The 20,155-nt window shown below is 33.0% G+C and overlaps 2 protein-coding genes across 2 annotated transcripts; one reads left to right on the top strand and one right to left on the bottom strand.

Annotated features, from left to right (window-relative positions):
- The first annotated feature begins 221 nt into the window (after positions 1-221).
- Positions 222-2,143, top strand: LOC110028301 (pentatricopeptide repeat-containing protein At5g66520-like). The gene has a single exon (XM_020730096.1). It carries the CDS (start codon positions 255-257, stop codon positions 2,136-2,138), a length of 1,884 nt encoding a protein of 627 aa, XP_020585755.1. The 5' UTR covers positions 222-254; the 3' UTR covers positions 2,139-2,143.
- Positions 2,144-7,045: 4,902 nt separating this feature from the next.
- LOC110033189 (PITH domain-containing protein 1) lies at positions 7,046-20,000 on the bottom strand. Its single transcript, XM_020737098.1, has 9 exons — positions 19,860-20,000; positions 16,509-16,589; positions 15,686-15,735; positions 15,066-15,143; positions 14,148-14,205; positions 13,772-13,821; positions 10,601-10,709; positions 10,421-10,482; positions 7,046-7,102 (listed from the first exon to the last, which is right to left on the bottom strand). The coding sequence occupies exons 1-9, from the start codon at positions 19,941-19,943 to the stop codon at positions 7,066-7,068; spliced, it is 609 nt and encodes a 202-aa protein (XP_020592757.1). The 5' UTR covers positions 19,944-20,000; the 3' UTR covers positions 7,046-7,065.
- Between the last annotated feature and the right edge of the window lie 155 nt (positions 20,001-20,155).

The following is a 20,155-nucleotide window of genomic DNA, read 5'->3' as shown; positions in this document are numbered from 1 at the left end:
GCGCGCACGCGTGTGTGCAACTGTTGGCTTGGTGGTTGGCAGCTTCACGGTAAGTCCCTTTAGTCTGGGGTTCAATTTCATTTAGTTCGAACTAACACATATGGAGGGGGACAGACACATGTTCAACCAACTTGAAGATACGTATCCTAATTTCTACTAAAACTATAAAGATCAAATTATTACAATTTTCTTTATTATTATTTTTATAATTAAAGCGAACCAAAATTTGCGGATCTCATTTTTCTTTATCCTCCATGCGTCCCGCCATTTCACTCCGCCATCCTCCGCCAATCTCCCGCAATGCTCCCCTTTTCTCCCTTCCCCCTCTCTCACTTCTCCCTCCCTCCCCTTCCCTCTCCCAAATCCTCCAATCCCACGCCCATCTCGTCTCCCTCGGCCTCTCCTCCAGCCGATCCGCCATGTCCCACCTCCTCGCCGCCTGCGCTGTCTCCCCCTCCCCGCCTCCCTCCTACTTCCACTCCATATACCTCCAGATACAGCTTCCCAACGTCTTCGCCTCCAATAATCTCCTCCGCTGCCTCTCCAAAGGCGAAAACCCTAATCAAGCTCTCGCCTTTTACAAAAACATGAGAATCTCCGGCGTGCCGACCAACAAATTTACCTTCCCTGTTCTCCTCCACGCCTGCACCAGAGATCCATCTCTTCCGCAAGGAACCCAGGTCCATGCCCATGCGTTTAAGTTTGGTTTTTGTGAAGATTTGTATGTCCGAAATGCGTTGATAAGCTTATACAGCGCTTGCAGATCATTCGGCAAATCAAGGCAGGTCTTTGATGAGCTCCCCGAATGCAGAGATTTGGTTTCCTGGAACGCCATGTTGGCTGGACATGTGAGGAACGGGCAAATTGATGTTGCGGAGAACATGTTCGATGAAATGCCTGAACGGGATGTGATTACTTGGAGCACCATGATTATGGGCTATGTTCAAAATGGGGTTTTGGAGAAAGGTCTTGATTTGTTCGGCCAAATGGTCCGGAGTGGTCGGGTTTTTGTAAATGAGGCTACTTTGGTCACCGTTCTCTCCGCCTCGGCGCAACTGGGCTTGCTCGAGCATGGAACTTTCATCCACTCGATTATAAAGAATGTGAATTTTCCCCTTACAATGGCCTTAGGGACAGCACTCGTGGACATGTATGCGAAGTGCGGTTGCATCGATCTGGCCCAAAATGTGTTTTATCATATGCCTAAAAGAGATGTGTTTGCTTGGAATGCCATGATTTGTGGTATTGCTTCTCACGGACAAGGAAAGGAAGCTCTTGAACTATTTCAACAATTCATCAACGAAGGACTTAATCCCACAGCCGTGACTTTTGTTGGCATCCTCAATGCTTGTAGCCGAGCTGGTTTGGTTGACGAAGGTCGACGGTTTTTCAACTCGATGGCTAACGAATATGGCATTGAGCCAGAGATGGAGCATTATGGTTGCATGGTTGATCTATTCGGTCGAGCCGGTCTTATTCCAGAAGCTCTTGAATTGATTCAAGGTATGAGCGTCAAACCAGACTGCGTGTTATGGGCGACTCTTTTAGGGGCTTGTAAAATGCATGGATTTGTTGAATTAGGAATCATTATAGGGAAAAATTTGATTAAATTAGAACCCGGACATGATGGGCACTATGTTCTTTTGGCCGCCTTGTATGCCAAGGCGAGGAAATGGGAAGATGTTACTGAGGTTAGGAGGTTGATGTCGAGTCGTGGGACGAGTAAAGTAGCGGGTTGGAGCTTAATTGAGGCTAATGGGGAGCTTCATAAGTTTATTGCAGGAGATTTGGATCACAAAGAGTCTTCTAAGATCTACAAAATGATTGAAATTATTGGGAAGAAGTTGGCGGAGGCAGGTTATTTACCAGATGTCTCGTCGGTCTTACATGATATCGAGGATGAGGAGAAGATTTATGTAATAAATGTGCATAGTGAGAGATTAGCAATTGCATATGGGTTGATGGTGGTCGAGCAGGGCCGTCCGATTCGTATCGTTAAGAATCTCAGGGTGTGTGTAGATTGTCATGAATTTAGTAAGATGGTGTCGAAGGTGTTGGGGAGGGAGATAATTGTGAGGGATGGGAGTAGGTTTCATCATTTTAAGGATGGTTTTTGTTCTTGTGTTGATTATTGGTAGCCAATATGTGCTTGTAAGTATATTCATATTTCACAAAAAATGTGATATATTTTATGATATATTTTACTCACATCTAAGATGGTTTTCTATATCTCAAAGAGTTCTAGATATGTCTTCTTTCTTCACATAGGCATTCTATTGTTTTTTTTTTTATATAGATTTATAAGATTATGATGAAACATTAGAAAATAGTTGGATGGATAGATTGAAAATGTCATATGCTCATTTAAATTATTAAAATTCTACATATAATTAATTAAATTGATTAAAGCTTGATTACAACCTAAGCTCCATAATAAATTTAATAAAATTCAATTAGTATTCACAAGTTTGATAAGGAAATAAATAAATGAACTTGAACATAGCTCTACAATTATTTAAGAAGATTTATCCTAAGAAACAGCAAACAATACAATTGAAATATGGAGCATAGGTTGACTAATTCGGGAATCTCCGGATCTATGCTTATTTTCAACTGCCCGAAGCATTTCGTCGCTTGCTACGCCCTTCCTCGTCTCTGGGTGCCTGGTTATCCACTGTAAGCCTTTCCTTGTTTGAACCTCGCCATTCACGTGAAGGCTATGCCATCCTAAGGTGCTACTAAATGGAAGGATTTGGTGATTCATGGAGCCTGGTGTTAGTTAAATCTGGATATTTTTATGAATAAATGCATGCATTTGTAATCATAAATATTTTATATTTTTTATATAATACTTTCTAATAATCCCATGCTTATATACCTAACAAGCCTACCTAAATAATCTCTCTTTATACCTTTAATCTGGGAAAGCTTCAGATTTGCTGTAGAGTGCTTGCATTTCTTATGGATGAACAAATCACATGTGTTCTCTGTAACCTTGCAAACCTGTGTTTCTTAAAGGGAAATTCACAAACATAGCACACAATTCTTATGTATTTACATATCTCACATGTAAATTTTCATATTTACACCTATGTATGAAAATGTATACTTCACTTTTAAATGGTGATAATAGTGCTATTTATTATGTGATATTAAGTATTGTCAAACTAGTTCATTGAAATAAAGGAAAAAAAAAAAAAGATTAAATGTATGTGTATATTGATATTAAATTATAATATAATACTAATACAAATGTATTATTAAATAAGTTCTAGTTAATTCTAAGTTACCTGTTGAGTAACAAACAAGTTTGTTCACGAACATTAACAAGTGAGTTGTATTATGTTCAAATTTAGTTCATTTAAGTGTGAAGTTTAAAAAAAAAAAGATCTTCAAACTTGTTTATATACTAATTTGAACAAACATATTCGAGTATTAATCGAGCAGATTTCGAGTTGTCAATCAAGTGAATTGCTTCCTTTACAACCCTAGGGTGTGGTAAAAGAAGAGGTTAGGCCATGGAGAGTTTATTTATAGAGGGAATCTAACAAAACCCCTCAAAGCTAAGAAGAATGTGTCGAACCAGGCCAACGATGCACGCGCAATTCACCGAAAAAAAAAGAGGTTTTTATTTTAAAGTCGATAAATTTTGTGTCTACATCTAATCTCAGACCCCCTATTCATAACGCAAAGACTAGAGTCTGTACTTCATAGTTGACAATTTGATAGTGTTGCATGGAAAAGAATTGAAAGATCATCTAATACACATCATATTTATATATTGAAATGCATCAATCATTTACAAATACACATCATATCTGTTTATATTTGGAAAATTTACATACATGCCTCTTCATTCATATGTATTTACACATCTTACCCATAAACTTCATTTTATATATATGCCCCACTTTACCTATGCATGAAAAGGTGTAATTCACTTTTTAAAGTTAACATGGTGATATTTTTGTTGTCATATGAAAGATTTAGTTGGTAGAAATGTAAACAAAAAGCAAAGTTGAGGTCCCTCTATATTTATACACTATTATATTTTGTGTTTGATTTCATTGGCAAGTTATTTGTCCCTATATTTAGAAGTTGAGCTTTGAAATGCTAGGATTAATGAATAAAGAAATAAATAGAAATGTTTGAGCACATTCACTTATCTCTTTATATCTTGTTTAAATCATATTACTTCGTGTGTTTGATAAATTATTTATTTCCTTGTGTTAAGTGCTTTGAATTTAGATTTCAAAGTGCCGGTGCATCTTTAATTCATTGCCGCCTCTTTCTCGACGTTTCGTAACGTTCTGGTTGTCTATATTTTGCATGCTTGAACGTGTGGATTTTCGAACGAGAATTTCAAAAGAATGTGTTTAACATTACGTTTTTAGATTAGATCAATCATATATGTCTTCCATCATAGATATCATCTCATGTCGACTCGAATAAATAGAAGAATAGATAAAGAGACGAGTCACTAGCTATAATAGCACGGATATAAAGTTCAAGTTGAACTTGATTGAGAACGTTGTCAACTCTCAAGATGTTATGAACTCCATCATTGAGAGGTACAATGAAGAAATGGCGACTTTAAATATGTTGAGAATGAAGAAGATGAATAAATCATAATGACTCGTAATGTTTCTCTTTTTTTTTTCTTTTAACAAGACTTGTAAATTATTTCTATGCATTTACATATTTAATAACTATACTTTAATTAGTACATATATATTACATATTCATGAAAATATATATTTTACTTTTTTTAAGAGTTAAAATAGTGATATTATTTTTATCTGATACAAAAGATTAAGGTGGTATGAATGTAAAAAAGTAAAATTTTGGGGTTGGATATGTAAATATATAAGAATTGGGTGGTATAAATGTATGAAACTCCCTTTTTTATATTTATTTTTTTTAAAAAAGAAGTAATTTATAAACAAGTTTTTGAAAATTTTTAAAAATAAATTAATTTATTTTTAAAATGTTAAAATAAGTTTTATTTTATTTTAACTGTACAGTGTTAGTAATTCAATAATTTAATTCAGAACAATGACTTAATTTAATGTAAATGAATTTACTTGCAAATAAAGATGGAAACGGTCTGCAATGGATGTTTTTGGTGGCTTTTACACACCCCACAATTGATGTATTTACGTATCTAACATTTTAACTTTCATATTTACAAACATAACATCCAAATCATTAACATCGCTTGCTTACTTCTTTAATCTTTTCATGTATATATTTATAATATCAAACTGTTATAAATATATAGCACAAAAAAAGTTTAAAATAGCACTCAAATTCTCTTGATACGAGTTGAAATAATCTGCAGGCTATTACTACTTTAACCTTCTTCATAAAAGTATTGGAACTAAATTAGCACTTTTATAATCTCTCGGATTATGAGACCATTTTGACACTTCTCCATTAAAATGTTATAATCATAAATATGAATTATTAGATGTTAGATATGTAGCCACATTAGAATTGTGTGGCGTGCATGTAAATTCGTCTTAACTCTATATATATATATATATATACAGATTTTGTAAGACCCATGGGGTCACGAGTTCTATCCTGCCTATGTGTGAAATAGGATTCTTAGGCACACAAATTTGGTCGGGAGGCTCTTGCAATAGCCTCTAACCAACATGAAAAAATATTACCTCAGGAGTACTGATGCATCAGTACTCCAATGGGGAGGTGTCACGTGACATTATGGTGAGACCGTTGCATATGTGACACTTCCTCATTGTATCAGTACTCCTGAGGTAATATTTTTTCAACCAACATATATATAATGAACATTCACATGTATAACACAAAACTCATATATATCTAACACCAAAACTTTTTTTTTTTTTTTTTTAATGTTTATACCACCTAAATCTTTCACATCACCTAAAAAATACCAACATTTTAATTTGAAAGGTGAGACACATCTTAATATATTAGGTGGTATATATGTAAATTTTAGAGGTTTGATACGTAAATACATAAAAATTGTGTGATACATCCTAAGTTTTTCAGTGTATCTTTCAACAAACCTTTGAGATAAGTTACCATTTCAATCATTACCCACACACAGAGAGTGTCGGATCATAAAGATTTAGGGTTTAGGAGGTGCAATAAGTATTATGTCGAAAGGAACATTAAATAAGATGCCGTCGAAACAAAAGCATATAATTGGTAAAGTTAGATTTTACATTTTTGAAGTCCTAATTGAGTAGAAGGCTGGAGCCAGTCCCAAAAATGGCAGCTTTGATATTCAAAATAGGCTGGAATTAAAAAAAAAAACAGCAAATCAAATTTTAAGAAAATAATTAAAATAAAAATAAAAATGCCATTCATGAAACTATTAAGCCAAAAAATATGCAATATAAACAGTTAATGCAGCTTATTGACAATGGGTATGTCTAAGGGCCTGTTTGGGACAGCTGCGGCTTATTGACAATCTGATGATAAACAACTGATCCGGATCAACTGCTGATCAGCAATTGATATGAAAAGACTGATTGGTTGTTTGGTTTGTGCTATTAGAAAACAACTAATTTGCACCCAAACTCGATATTTTAACATTGATACCACAGAAATCTATCGATCACATTAAGAAAATACCAGCATTTTAATTTTAAAAAGCGAAATACACATTTTCATGTATAGGGAAGGATAAGATGTTAGATATGTAAATACATAGGGAGTAAATGGTATGTATGTTAAATACATCATCAAGTTCAGGGCTATAACTACAAGTAAAAAAATATATTAAAAACGTGATAAATATATCTAAAATAGATATTCCGAGCCATATAAATTATTAAAATTTGACATAACAAAATTTTATATTTTAATTTGATAATTTCCGCTCTTGTGCGTGCAACAAAATGTTCATGCATCTGATTAGAGTGTTAGGCACATAATCAGCCACAAAATCAGCCACATAATGTCTTAATGGTGCAGTTTACTGATATGAAATGAAGGGCATATATTAACAATAAAGATGGCAGGGATTAATCGAATTATACAAGGAAAAAGTGTTGCATAGCTCACCTGCTCTTACTCCACTTGTGAGGATCCCCCAGCATCACTGATTCTGCAAATAAAAGAAAAAAACAGTTAAAAACAATGGGAGGCACCATGACTGTCCCAAAATAACAGCATCCTATTAGAAAATATAAGGTGGGTTCATATCAGAAGTTCTGTATTAAAAAAAAGGAAAATTATACTCACATACCACACAATTCGAGTGTCTTCACATATCTAATGCCTAAAGTTTGATGGTTACATTTATATCAATTTTGGTATCATGAACCAATCCATGGAAAACTGTGTTATCTTAAAAAAAAAACTTTATAAAAATTTTCTTGAGTGATTTTAAAAATATGTTAATTTACTTTTAGAAACAAAAAACAATATTAATCCCAAACAAATCATAAGCAAATTTCTAATGCAGTGATATCCTGAGCCCCAGCACAACCCCATCATGAGATGTGACGTTGTCATTGATGCTAGTTGTAACGTCCCGCTAATATTAATTGGGAGAGAGGGTTCGAGAGAACTGAAGGAAAAGAGGAAGATGAATAGAGCAAATTGGAAGCCGAAGAGGAGGGAGATGAAGCCAGAAGTCGGGAAATTAAAACGAGGGGATTGGAAGACTATGCGACGAGTTCATCCATAGAATGATATGACCAAGACAAGATTCACTTAGCTGGGAGTCCAGCGGTGTGCGAAGGAGAGGAGGATGGTGCCGAAGACATTCTAGCCGACGATGAGGGGGCCTAAGGAAGTATTGACGTTGGGGTCGAGCAGGGGAGAGAACGACATCAACTCCTCCAGCAGGACAAAGCTGAGCATGGAGGAAGGAGCCGTGCGTCTGCGGGTAAGGGCTTCGACCAACGAGCGAATAAAAAGAGGAGAGCAAGAAGCTTTGCATAGGAGAAGAAGGGTCGAGTTCGTGCGGGAGGGAGCTGAAGCCGAGCTCTTGCGTGGTGTGGATCGGAGTCGAGCACAGAGGGAGGAAGAAACTTTTGTTCAGCCGGCGAGGTAAGCTTTAATTAGATCATTTGATTTAATTATAATAATAATAATAATTGATACATATATATATATATATATTTAATAGAAAGTTTAAGTGGGATTATACAAAGGAAAATATGAAAATTTTATACATGAATAAACTTATACCTAATTAAAATAATAAATTTTTTTAATATATGATAATATAAATATGATGTTCATGCTAGGTTTCCAATTAAAAGGATTTCACGCCAAGACAAAATAAATAGTAAATTAATCGACATTAAGATGAACACTCGTACATTTAATCTATAATAATAATTTATTTCTTCTTACTATTTTGTAGTTAATCACACTTGCATATGCTTTATTCTGATTGAAATATTCCTTTTTTATCGATCATATTATTATAAATGTTTGTAGTTACTTACTTATTATTAAAAGATGTGATCGATTTAAATATCTTGGGTCTGTTGTTCAAAGTGATGGTGATATAGACGGGGATGTTAATTGTAGAATTCAAGTTGGTTGGTTGAAGTGGAGGAATGCTTCGGGCCTTTTGTGTGATAGAAAAGTACCGCTTAGACGGAAAGGAAAATTTTATAAGACGGTAGTGAGACCTGCAATGCTCTATGGCGCCAAATGTTGGCCTTTAAAAGAGAAGCATAATAATAAGTTAAGTATTGCCGAAATGGGAATAATTAGGTGGATGAGTGGCTTTACACTTAGAGACAAAATGCGAAATGATTATATTCGTGATATGGTTTGGTATAGCTCCTGTGACGGACAAAATTAGAGAAAGTCGTCTTAGATGGTTTGGTCACATTAAACGTCGACCATCTAATGATTCGATTAGGAGAGTAAGATTCGACTTGTGTTAAGAAAGGCAGAGGTAGACCTAGGAAGGCTTGGGCTTATTGTATTAAAAATGATCTTAATTTATTAGAATTAAATGAAAATATGACACTAAATAGGACGCAATGGAGAAAAAGGATTCATGTAGCCGACCCCACGTAGTGGGATTAAGGCTTTGTTGTTGTTGTTGTTGTTGTTTGTAGTTACTTACTATCATTCATTGGTGTATGTTTTATATAGTATGTTGAATTGAATGTGATGAACACATGAATGATATATTTATGTTGACGGTTTGTATTTGCATTACTGATTATGATAGGGTCGTCTCTTTATGATACATGTGGGAGAATATTAAGGTACCAGTGCACGTAAATGAAAAAAATATATTGATATTAATGTGTCACAATTGACACAATTTTTAAACGGTGTTCCTGTGACACTGTGTCAGTTGTACATATACAAATAATATTGATATAATAAGATTCATTAAATATCATGTAAAATGTTTATATTGATTTATTAAAATAATTAACAGACATGCACATTACTTTCTTTTCCCTTGTTTTACTCTAGTTTAGAAGTATAAATATTCACTACTTGTTTAGCTCACTGCTTTTTTTAAACTAATTTTTCAGGTTAATTAAGTGATTAAAAAATGAATGATAAAAGAGAAAATAATCTACGAGGGCAACTAGTAACAAGATAAATTTAATTATACTATTTTATTTTATTTAATGGCTATTTTATTTATTAAATAATAAATAAAAATAGAAAATTTAATTCCCACCGTTCGACCGTATGTTCCTGTCTTAGTTAATTCCAAGCTCCGAGACAAGTCGTGACACTAGCATCCCTAAATTTGCTTGAACACCATAACTCAATAATCCCCATGCGAGACGCTAGTGTCCCTACAACCTCACCCCGTGAGGCATCATCCTCACTAACATTGCCAACCCTGTGACCTCATCCAACAGGACATCACAGCCCATGCATGACGAAGCATGGTCGTGTTACCCTACCCTCGGTAAGACCCCTCACATGACCTAATTCCAATTTCAATTAGCAGCATTTACATAACACAATTCTTGTGGATTTACATACCTAACACCTAAACTCTCATATTGACATGCATGCAACTCAAATCTTTAATGTCACATTAAAAACGTCATCACTATCTTTTTAAAAGTGAAATACAACTTTTCATACATATATTTACAATACCAAAGTGTTACAAGTGTAAATATCAAATTTTAGGAGTTATATATGTAAATCCATAAAAAATTGTGGTATGTAGATAAATTTCCTTTTAAATTATTATATATGTTAAAAATTAAATAGAATATTTTGATTCATTCCCCGAAAAACGAACACAAAAAAATTCTTTTTCTTCAATTTATTTTATAATCAACAAATAAATTCGAGAAACTAGAATTTATTGTATTTAATTAACACTGAATTATCTGAATACTCGTAATAAAAAAGACCACTAAATTAAAAAAAAAAAAAACAAGGCAGAGAAAAAAGATGCAAAATATCTTACTTGTGCTCTGATGGATTGGGGTAAAGTTCATAAACAACATTTGTCACGGCATCTCTCTTTAACTGCATAAGTAGGTGGAGTAAATTTATTGGATGCCAATCATTAATGAAGTATGCACCGCTTCATAGATTAAATAAATAAATAAAATAAAATAAAATAAAGAAATAACTTATGAAATACCTGAGTAGCTTCACCGCGCAAGCCAATATAGTAAATCTTAGTTGTACTTGCACCAAAATTCCCCGGAAAATGCAACGTAAGGCTGCCCACGCTTTGAAATCTCGCGTATCTAAGTAAAGATATTGAAGCATTGCTTCGGTTAAAAGTAAGCAACTAAAGTAAAAAAGAGAATTTACATACATATCACACAATTCTTATGTATTTTTAAACTGTCAACGGTGAAACAGCACACATTTTCATTAATATGCTTTGATATGATTATATTGTTGAAGTGTTTTATAAATAAATATTAAAATTTAGATTTTAAAAATACAAATACATAATAATGATTATTGGGTATTTAAATCTCCAAAAAAAAATTATACCAGTGAAAAAAGGCCAGCCAAAATGAAACAATTGAAAGCACTTTTTGAGTGTTCCTTTACAAGTGCAATGCTATAGTTCATATCAATTTAAAAAAAAACACCAACAGTGAAGAAGGAAAAAAAAAAAAGAAGTTCATGGTTAACATATGACTACAAACACATAACAAAATATTGCAAAAATACATAGAAAGAACATAAAATACAATATACACCAATGCTTACAGTATAAGCCACAAAATTCTTACATGTTTACATATCAAACACCAAAATTTTAATACATGATGTAAATATGAAAAATTATGTAACAACTGTGTTTATATATAGTTGTGTTGTGTTTATATATAGTTGTGTTTATATATATATATATATAAATACAGTGCATGTACCGTGGCCTATTGGTAGAGCAGTCTCTCTGAAAGTCATAAGTCCCCTCAGGTCACAAGTTTGAATTCCCCCGTGTGTAGGATGTGGTACTCGAATATTTGGCACACCTAGGGACGGTTGGGGCTCTTCTAATAGCCTTCGGCCATTCTTATATATATATATATATATATATATATATAATAATAATAATAATTTGTTCGAGGTATTTCAAACGGAAACATCCGTCTCGAAAAGCTCCCTCTTCTTAAGAGTTGGACATCTCTTTAAAATCAAATGAGATGAAACAGTGATAGAGAAGGAAGAGGAAAAGAAGCAACGATAGAAGAGGAAAAAAGTGAAAGACTTGATGTGAGGAATGAAGCTAGGATACGCTGTCGACCAGGTGAAGGTGACGAAGCAGCCTCGACAATATCCAAGTGGATGAAGACCAACCCTAGTTGAAGGAAGGAGCTGCTTCGCTTGTAGGAAGAGAACTTGTCGAAGGGCTCTGTGTGAGAGGGAATCCTGTGCCCTGGCCGAGGAAGGAGGATTGAAAGAACTTCATCGAGCTTTCTAGCGTTGGTTCTAGCAGAAGTGGAAGAGCAAGTGAGCCTTGTGCAAAATTAAGGAGAAGAAATAAAAGGGGAGAAGTTATGTTCAAACAACTTCATCTGAAGGATGGCAGAGAGATTTCTATTTGCAAGGTTTGAGCAGAGGAGATGTAGAGCGACTTACATGCGGGTGAAGGGAGACAGCTCGTCTCATGTGTGAGAAAGGGAGAGGAGGGGAGGAGGGGGTTGCAACGGTGACATTTAAGATAAACTTTAATTAATTAATTATTTATTTATTTTAAGATTTAGTTATATAATTATAATGGTTGAGTATAAAATTAGATTCATGTTAATTAATATTAGAAAATCAAGATGGAGTAAATTTTAAATTGTTGATCAAGGAGTTTTGACGCAGTGAATGTTAGAGTTTAACTTTCAAAAGTAATCTCAATATTTAATTTAAAAATTTAAACTCATAATTAAAATGAGAAAATTGAACTATAGTTAATTAAAATATAATTAAGTAATATGAGATAATTTTATTAAATGCAATATTTTATATTATAGGTGCTAACTTAAAAGAAGTGATAAAAAATGGAGCACAAGAAAAATATTTAGAATCAAAGTAAGTAATCGCATTTAAGTTAAATAATATATATTTTTAATATAATTTTGCATACAATTTTTACTATTATGTCTTATATCAATGGAATAAAATTGCAAAATTCTTCATATAATTAATCATAAAATATGGATGTTAAATATTGTTATCTTAATAGTTGCATAATAGCTTATTTTAGAAATATATTATATTCTTGCATGACTTTTATGTTCTAGTAGAGATATATATATGTTATCTTATTGCATGACCATATATATGTCTCAATTACTTGACCTTTATAATTTTAGTAAATGTGCATATATCAGTTTATTTCATGATCTATAAATTAAATATGATTTCATTCATTTATCAGTAGATAGCGGTAAAATGTTTCGTTAGGAAAGAATGTATTATATGAGAATAAAGTAGTGTATATATGAATACTTGTATAATAATGCTAAGAAGAGGAGTTCACCCCTTCATGGTACAGGCAGGAGATGCCAGTGTCCCCAACGCGTAAATGTTTTCCTATCCTAGACAATTGAGATATTTGGAACACTAATCGCAGTGCCAACATGAAAATACCGGCTAAGGGTGAATTAGACACATTTTCATATCAGACAATTGTCTAATTTATATCACGAACCACTGTGCCGACGGAATAATATCAGTCAAGTGCGTGTTAAGTTTATGTTTTGATGGTATGTGAAAGTTAAATGTATGAAATAAAAGTAAAGTTAAAGATTAAACATTGACGATTAAACTTAAAGTTAATGGATACCAAAATAATTCCATCAAGTAAATGTCATAAACACAAACATTAGATTATTACAAGACTTTTATTGAAATCAGTAAAACCAAAATGCATATAGTTTTGCTTTTCTTGGGTTACTGTAGTTTTAAAGTTTAAGCTTTTAAATAAGATGAATATTTGAAGAGTTAATGTGTACATGAGACGAACACAACCAAAAAGATAACTTTATTTTGTTAATTAAAATGTTTCCCGTAGTGGCTATGTCAATTAATTTTTTATATTGAACTGTTAGTGATAGAAACATAATTATAGAAAATTTAATTCCACCATCACTTCAATTCCAAGTTCCGGGTTGGGTCACACAATTTAGATGTTAGAAATGTAAATATATAAGAATTATGTGGTATTTCTGTAAATTTCCATAAAAAATAAAAAATAAAAATGATGACGCGCAAGCAAGCCAAATATAAGAAAACCACAATAAGGGAGGATGAAACATAACACTTAACTGGTAAGCACAATAATTTTACTACGCACCTTGTCTGGTATTCCAGAATTCCATGCAAATTCTCTGCCAGCTCCCACTCCTTCACAGAAAGGGAGAAAAAAAGACGAGGGTCAAATTAATTATAATGAAAAACCACCCTTTCACAATAAAGAATAGGAAGATTTACATACATACCACCATTTCATATATATTTACATATATAACACAAACTTCACTTTTACATGCATAGCACCTCATCTATGAATGAAAATGTGCATTTCACTTTTTAAAAGTTAAAATGGTGGCATTTTTTATGTGATACGATAGATTTGGGTTGCATAAATATAAAATAAAATTTAGGTATTAGATATACAAATACATAGGAATTGGGCGGCATGTATTAAAATGCCCCTAAAGTATATTTACCTGCACAGGTTGCATGTTCTGAGCATCAGAGAAATCAATACCATCTTGATTGATAAACCTGTTAAATTTGTTTGGTTATATTTTTAACTAAACCAAACAATTTATAAACATCTGATAAAAAAAAAATCCAGAAAAATTATGCTTCCTAAATGAATCAACAGAATAAAGCAAATCAAGCTGGTTATGTTGGCACTACTGTTGGCAAGCAAACTCTTAAGCGAATATTTATTTATTTATCATTAGTGATGCAAAATACAGAATAAAAGGATAATATTTAGTAAATCTTAAAAACACATGGTTTAAATATACTCCCTTGATTTAAACCAATTTAACCACCCACCACACCACCTCTATGTGACAAATGAGGAAAAAAATCTAGGAGATTTCTCTATATAAGTTAGAAAATATAGTTCTTGTTCTTATACACGCGATTTAATGATTTTACCTTTCCCAATAAAACTTTACGTCCAATTTAAAAAAAAAAAATTAACGATTTTGCCCGCTCTCAAAATATAAAGCTGGCTCCACCCTGCTTTACACAGTTATATGAGTCGTAACTAGCAAGCAATGAGAGTTCTGAGTAGGGATTGACATATAAACTTACCCTTGCAACCTTTATATAGTTCTATTTGCCGAGGAGAAAATTCTTCTCTGGAACATGCATATATCTTAAATTTTTACAGGGTCATTTGTGTAAAAATGATGTTTTTTAGCACATCAATGGAGAATTATCTCTTCACATCAAAGATTAGAGCTGGATATTCATATGGAAATCATAGCATATGATATGTAGTTAAATGGAAAATATAAAAAATATTCATTAAGAATTTATTAAAAACAATATAGTATTCATTGCTTCATAATTCATAGCAGTAAAAAAAAGTAATGAATAAGAAAATGAGTTGAAAATAGACATACGCTCTCATTTTTGAAGGACTTGTTCCTTCAGCACCTCCAACGACAGAAATGCTCTTGATCTTAACAACTGATGTAAACCTATTTTCAAGAGGTCAGTCAACCTCAGAAAAAGCAGTTCCCTAATTACACAGTTTTCAGAAAAACATTCATTAAGCTCCTTTATTTATTTGTGAGTAAAGTGCCAAAATAGTTTCTCATATAGGGTCATTTTAGTTACAGAGTCTGTAAAAGTGTCAATTAAGTCCTCGGCTCTTTAAATTATAGCTGTAGTAGTCCTCATGGAGGACTTCTAGAGCCCCAAATTTAAAGAATCTATGACTAATTTGACACTTTTATAGACTCTGAAACTAAAATGACGACACGTAAACATTTAGGGGATTATTTTGGCACTATACTCATTCATTTATGCATGCATAACTTTCAAAGCATATTATCAAAAGCACGAATTCATAAACACCTTACATCATAAGTTTAAAGACCTTGTCAACTGAAGTATTGATCACATTTTAACAAGAAGTCCAATCAAAATATTGAATTTACATGATATAACAAGTAAAGTAAAGATAATCACAGATTCATATTTATAACATTATACGATGGGAAATGCAGAAGTAACTTACGGGATGAAAACCAGTAGCTCCGGATCACCCTCATTACTTTCCAAAAAGCCCTGATAAATTGATATTGATAGAAAACATGTTAAAATTGGACAAAGAGAACTAGCAAATTATTTTAACCTGAAAATTTTATTCATACAATGAGAACTATCAAAACAACATATACCACAAACTTGCTACTAACATGCTGTGAGGAAATCAAATAAGCCATTAATCAAGTGATTTAACAATGATAGAAAATACACTTATGACATCGGTGGATAAATTAGTCGTACAAGATTATGAAAAAAATGGGTAGACTAAAATTAAAATAAATATTTGCGGGGAAAAGATGATACCCCTATAAGCGCACAATAAAAACAAATAGCAAATGGGGAATTGGGGATTCATAGAGATGAATCCCCAATGATTGTGGCAAGACCAAAAGGATGATGATGATGAGACTACAAGAAAGGAGAAAATTAAGGCAAATTTCAGTCTAAGCATTGAATCCTACAACGGCATCTATTATTATTTAAAAAGCAATTCATTAAAATTGTTTAATATGTTTAAAACATCAGAAAAGCATTGAAATTGAATCCAACAATCGTAAAATTGAAAGTTGCTAGCAATCATCAGGACAAATTGTCAAGAGCAAACAAATTACAACGTAAAGGCCAAGACATAGTTTTTAAAAAAAGAAACTCAGGCACCCTGGAAATTATTGTATTTTTCCAACCCTTCAAACCACCACAATAACGCAGTTATTTCTTCAGGAAGTAGATGTAACCCACTCTACACATAAAATATGATAAAGAAAGTGATTTCTTCGACCACAAAGCATTACCTCTGAATTATCTAACCGGCGATCCCACGGCTTGAAAATGGATTTGACGCTTTCAGCAACTGATTCATTCAAAGAAGTTACCTGTAGACAAGAGGAAACCCAACGGCATTCATGTTAAGAGAAAATATTTGGAAAAATATATAAAGGTCAGAAAAGCATGAAAAATTGCAAACAAGGTGTGTAAAACAAAAAAAAAAGCTACTAGAATGTATATAAATACAAATACACTTTACGTAAAAGAAGAGCCCATGCTTCCCCCAAGAAACTATCAGTATTAATGATTTAAAAGAACATGAAAGAGAAAATCAATGGCGGACATCCAACCAACTTTGAAATTTATCTATTTCTTGGTCGTCTTATTTTAGGCCATTAATATTACTATATATGTCTTTGAGTGTTTAAATGAATTTTTTGGTGCAAAAAATCCCTATAAAATAGTTTTGCCATTTGGACGTAAAAATTAATGGATTATTGCAGCCTAGGCCATCTGTGTTCATAAAATTTTATAATTCTTATCCTTTTCTTTGAAAGACTCAATTTTTTGTAAGAGACAATGAATATCTTTCCCTTTTATTGATCCATGCTCTTTTCCATTCTTATCAACTTAGATTTACACTTCCAATATATGCTGCTTCATCAGGTTCTGGCACCAAAGCAATCTAAAAATGAACATGAAAAGTCCCGAGCAAAGAAGTCTTTTAATGAGAAGATAACGGCCAAACAACTTCAAAAAAGGAAAGATAACTAAGCCTTAACTAATAATTCGAATCCAAAATTTAATGCTTTTCTTTGAAGAACTTCCTTCTGCATTTCTTTGATTTTTATACAATATTTACTTAAAAAACACCACTTGATATAAATAGCAACATTCAGCTCAATAGTTCCATAATTTCAAAATAAAAGTTAAGGGACATTTACATGCATACCATCCGATTCTTATGTATTTACATATCTAGCACCTAAGATTTAATTTTCTACATCTATACCATCCAAATTTTTTATATCACATCAAAACTACGACCACTTTAACTTCAAAAAAGTGAAATACACTTTTTCATGCATGTGGAAGGTGATGTAAGAATAGAATTTTAGGTGTATAGATATGTAAATACATAAGAATTGAGTGGTACGAATGTAAATCTCCCAAAAGTTAAATGTCCATTGGTCAAAAATCCTATTTTAGTCAAACTAGAGTCAAGGTGTTCTCATTTATTTCCTGACCAAGTTCATGCTGTGTTGTCCAATCAAATTTGGCTGATCTGCTTGGAAATTCTTGCACTAGAACAGCATGCAATTAAGTTCATCTGAACTTGACAGATTCAAAATTACATATGCTTGATAAAATGCCCCTAAAGAATATTTACCTCCACATGAAGGGCTTGATAAAATGCAACCTACAAATTGAACTTCCCTAAGTGGACAGTACAAGAAAAAAAAAACTGGCTTTTGCGCATAAATTAAGAGAACCTTACATTGGTTTCAGGATAGTTTCATTGAGTTTGGACATGCCATCTAACAACTTAGAAAGTTTCTATTACAAGAAAAAAAAAAAAAAAAATGGGTTTTTGGCCTAAATTAAGAGACACCAAACTTTCCAGTGCTCCAAAATTACTAACCAAAACTAGAAAAAAAAAAATTCCATACATATATTAAGCCGCATAATAGCTTAAAATCATGCATGCCCATATTCAAACAAATCTTGACTAAAAAAAATAAAAAAAAAGCAATTCTTACAGGTATTTCAATTTTCAAACACTCATTGGCCTTCCCTTTTTATAAGATTACAAAATTCTGAAAATATAATTTATTTTTTCAAAATCAATCTCAATATACTCTTCTTAAGTCTTTTTCAGGCTTCAAAATTCCTACAAGTGAGTCTTTCTTTTAATTGCTCAAAAGCTTCTCTACCTCTCTCTAAGAAAGTTTTCATATAAAACTATTTTAGTTTTTTTCTTCATACTTGCATTTTTATATGAACAATTTTATCAAATTGAAGTGGAAATTTAGAGCATGGCATAAGTAGTGTTTTGTTTTCCCAGTCTACTATTCACACTTCTCTAAATTTTTAACCAAGTTAGTTTGGCTAACAATTCCTTGGTCATTATCCTTCACTTAAGAAAGTTCAAAATAAGTTTTTAAAATAATAAATTGCAAGCTTAGCCTTTAAAAATGATCGTCATTTCTTCTCCTTGAGCTGAAAAGGAGTGTGAGGGTATTGCATTTTATACCATCACCTGTAAAAAAGTAGTTAGCGTTGGGCTTAATTTCATAACTTACTAAATTGCACTGACATTCTTTATAGAAGTTCAATAAGGGCAGAGGAAATTTCCCAAGGAGTTCAAAAAATCTGTTTAATTTCGTAGGAAATAGAAAGTGGATGTAGCTTCAACAAGAAGCTACAATCACTAAGAAGTTCTCAAGTCATCGGTTAATATATATTTTTACCGCATCGACCTTACCCAGTTCAAATAACATTTTTTTTTTCTTTTACTCGAAGGGTAATTATACTTCTTGACTATAAATGTGTTTAGGCATCAAAAATCATTTTGAAAACCATACCATGGCACTTGCATTACAGAAACTATATATCATGATAATTGCATAATTTGTAGATTTCCCGCATGCAGCATATTGACTACCCTTTCCTCAACAATATTACAATACATAGTTTTTTAGGAGCTGTTAGGTTAGAAGACTTAGCCAAAATTCAGCCATGATTTAGACTAAATATTGGCAAACAACTTTTTGGGGCCACCTAAATCCTAATACCTTCTTAATCCTGTTTTTATTCTTATTTCAAGCTAAAATCCGAGTAGTAAATCCTAGAGAAAGTAGGAATTAAGAGATTTACAACAGTTTACTTCATCGTGTCCCTTCTCTCTTTCATTTACATTATAAATCTTAAAAACTAGCAATCTGTTTACTAATATTTAACGAAATTTAGCATTTCATATAAAAAAAGATTTAGGGAAGAATACATACTAAATCCTGCACGCAGCCAAACAGCCCTTAAAAATCTTACACAAAACCCCAAACCCATTTCCATACCGGTTCCCGATCCCCCATTCCACCATCATAGCCATCATCCTCAATCTTACTGAGCATAATATAACACAATCTTAAACAAAACCAACTTGAGATGGCTCCACTGCGACCATCTTTAGAGAATCAAAACAAACACTTCAACGTTAAAAATCACCAAGATCAACCATAACAGAATAAACAAACAGGATCTGAACTTGCACTGAACCCATCAGAACGTTGAATCCACAAATGTTCATCCCCAAACAAAAATCGCAGCAGAATCAAATCTAAAAGGGATGGGAAGAAGAGGAGACGAAAAAGCTGGACCTGTTCTAGTTTAATGTGTTTGTAAAGCGACCAATCCGCTGCGCAATTGTGGTCTTCGCAGCTGTGATCATGAGTGCAAGACATCCTCTTCACTCTATTCCTTTCTTCTCAGCAAAAGAAGCGACCACGTTGCCGCTTAGTTCGATTTTATAGGGCGCCGGCTAGGAGGCCGACGGGTCGGGATGTTGTGTTGGGTACGCCGCGGAGGAGAATAACGGAACTCTCACGGGGCTGTTGGACATATTGAACTTACCTACGTTTGATTTGCTTTAGTTACACTTTCGTCCTATAAGGCC

Source organism: Phalaenopsis equestris, unplaced genomic scaffold (assembly GCF_001263595.1).
Source record: "Phalaenopsis equestris unplaced genomic scaffold, ASM126359v1 Scaffold000002, whole genome shotgun sequence".
NCBI classification, from domain to species: Eukaryota; Viridiplantae; Streptophyta; class Magnoliopsida; order Asparagales; family Orchidaceae; genus Phalaenopsis; species Phalaenopsis equestris.
Note: the sequence above shows the minus strand (reverse complement) of the source record. Positions and strands in the feature narration are given on the sequence as shown.

What these genes read in the sequence shown, in the direction of transcription:
- LOC110028301 (XM_020730096.1), top strand. Translation starts at nt 255, where the DNA reads ATGCGTCCCGCCATTTCACTCCGCCATCCTCCGCCAATCTCCCGCAAT.
- LOC110033189 (XM_020737098.1), bottom strand. Translation starts at nt 19,943, where the DNA reads ATGTCTTGCACTCATGATCACAGCTGCGAAGACCACAATTGCGCAGCG. An exon ending in ATTCTGGAATACCAGACAAG is followed by an intron (nt 10,710 to 13,771) that starts GTGCGTAGTAAA and finishes ATCTTTACTTAG; the next exon opens with ATACGCGAGATTTCAAAGCG. An exon ending in CCCAATCCATCAGAGCACAA is followed by an intron (nt 7,103 to 10,420) that starts GTAAGATATTTT and finishes TTTTATTTGCAG; the next exon opens with AATCAGTGATGCTGGGGGAT.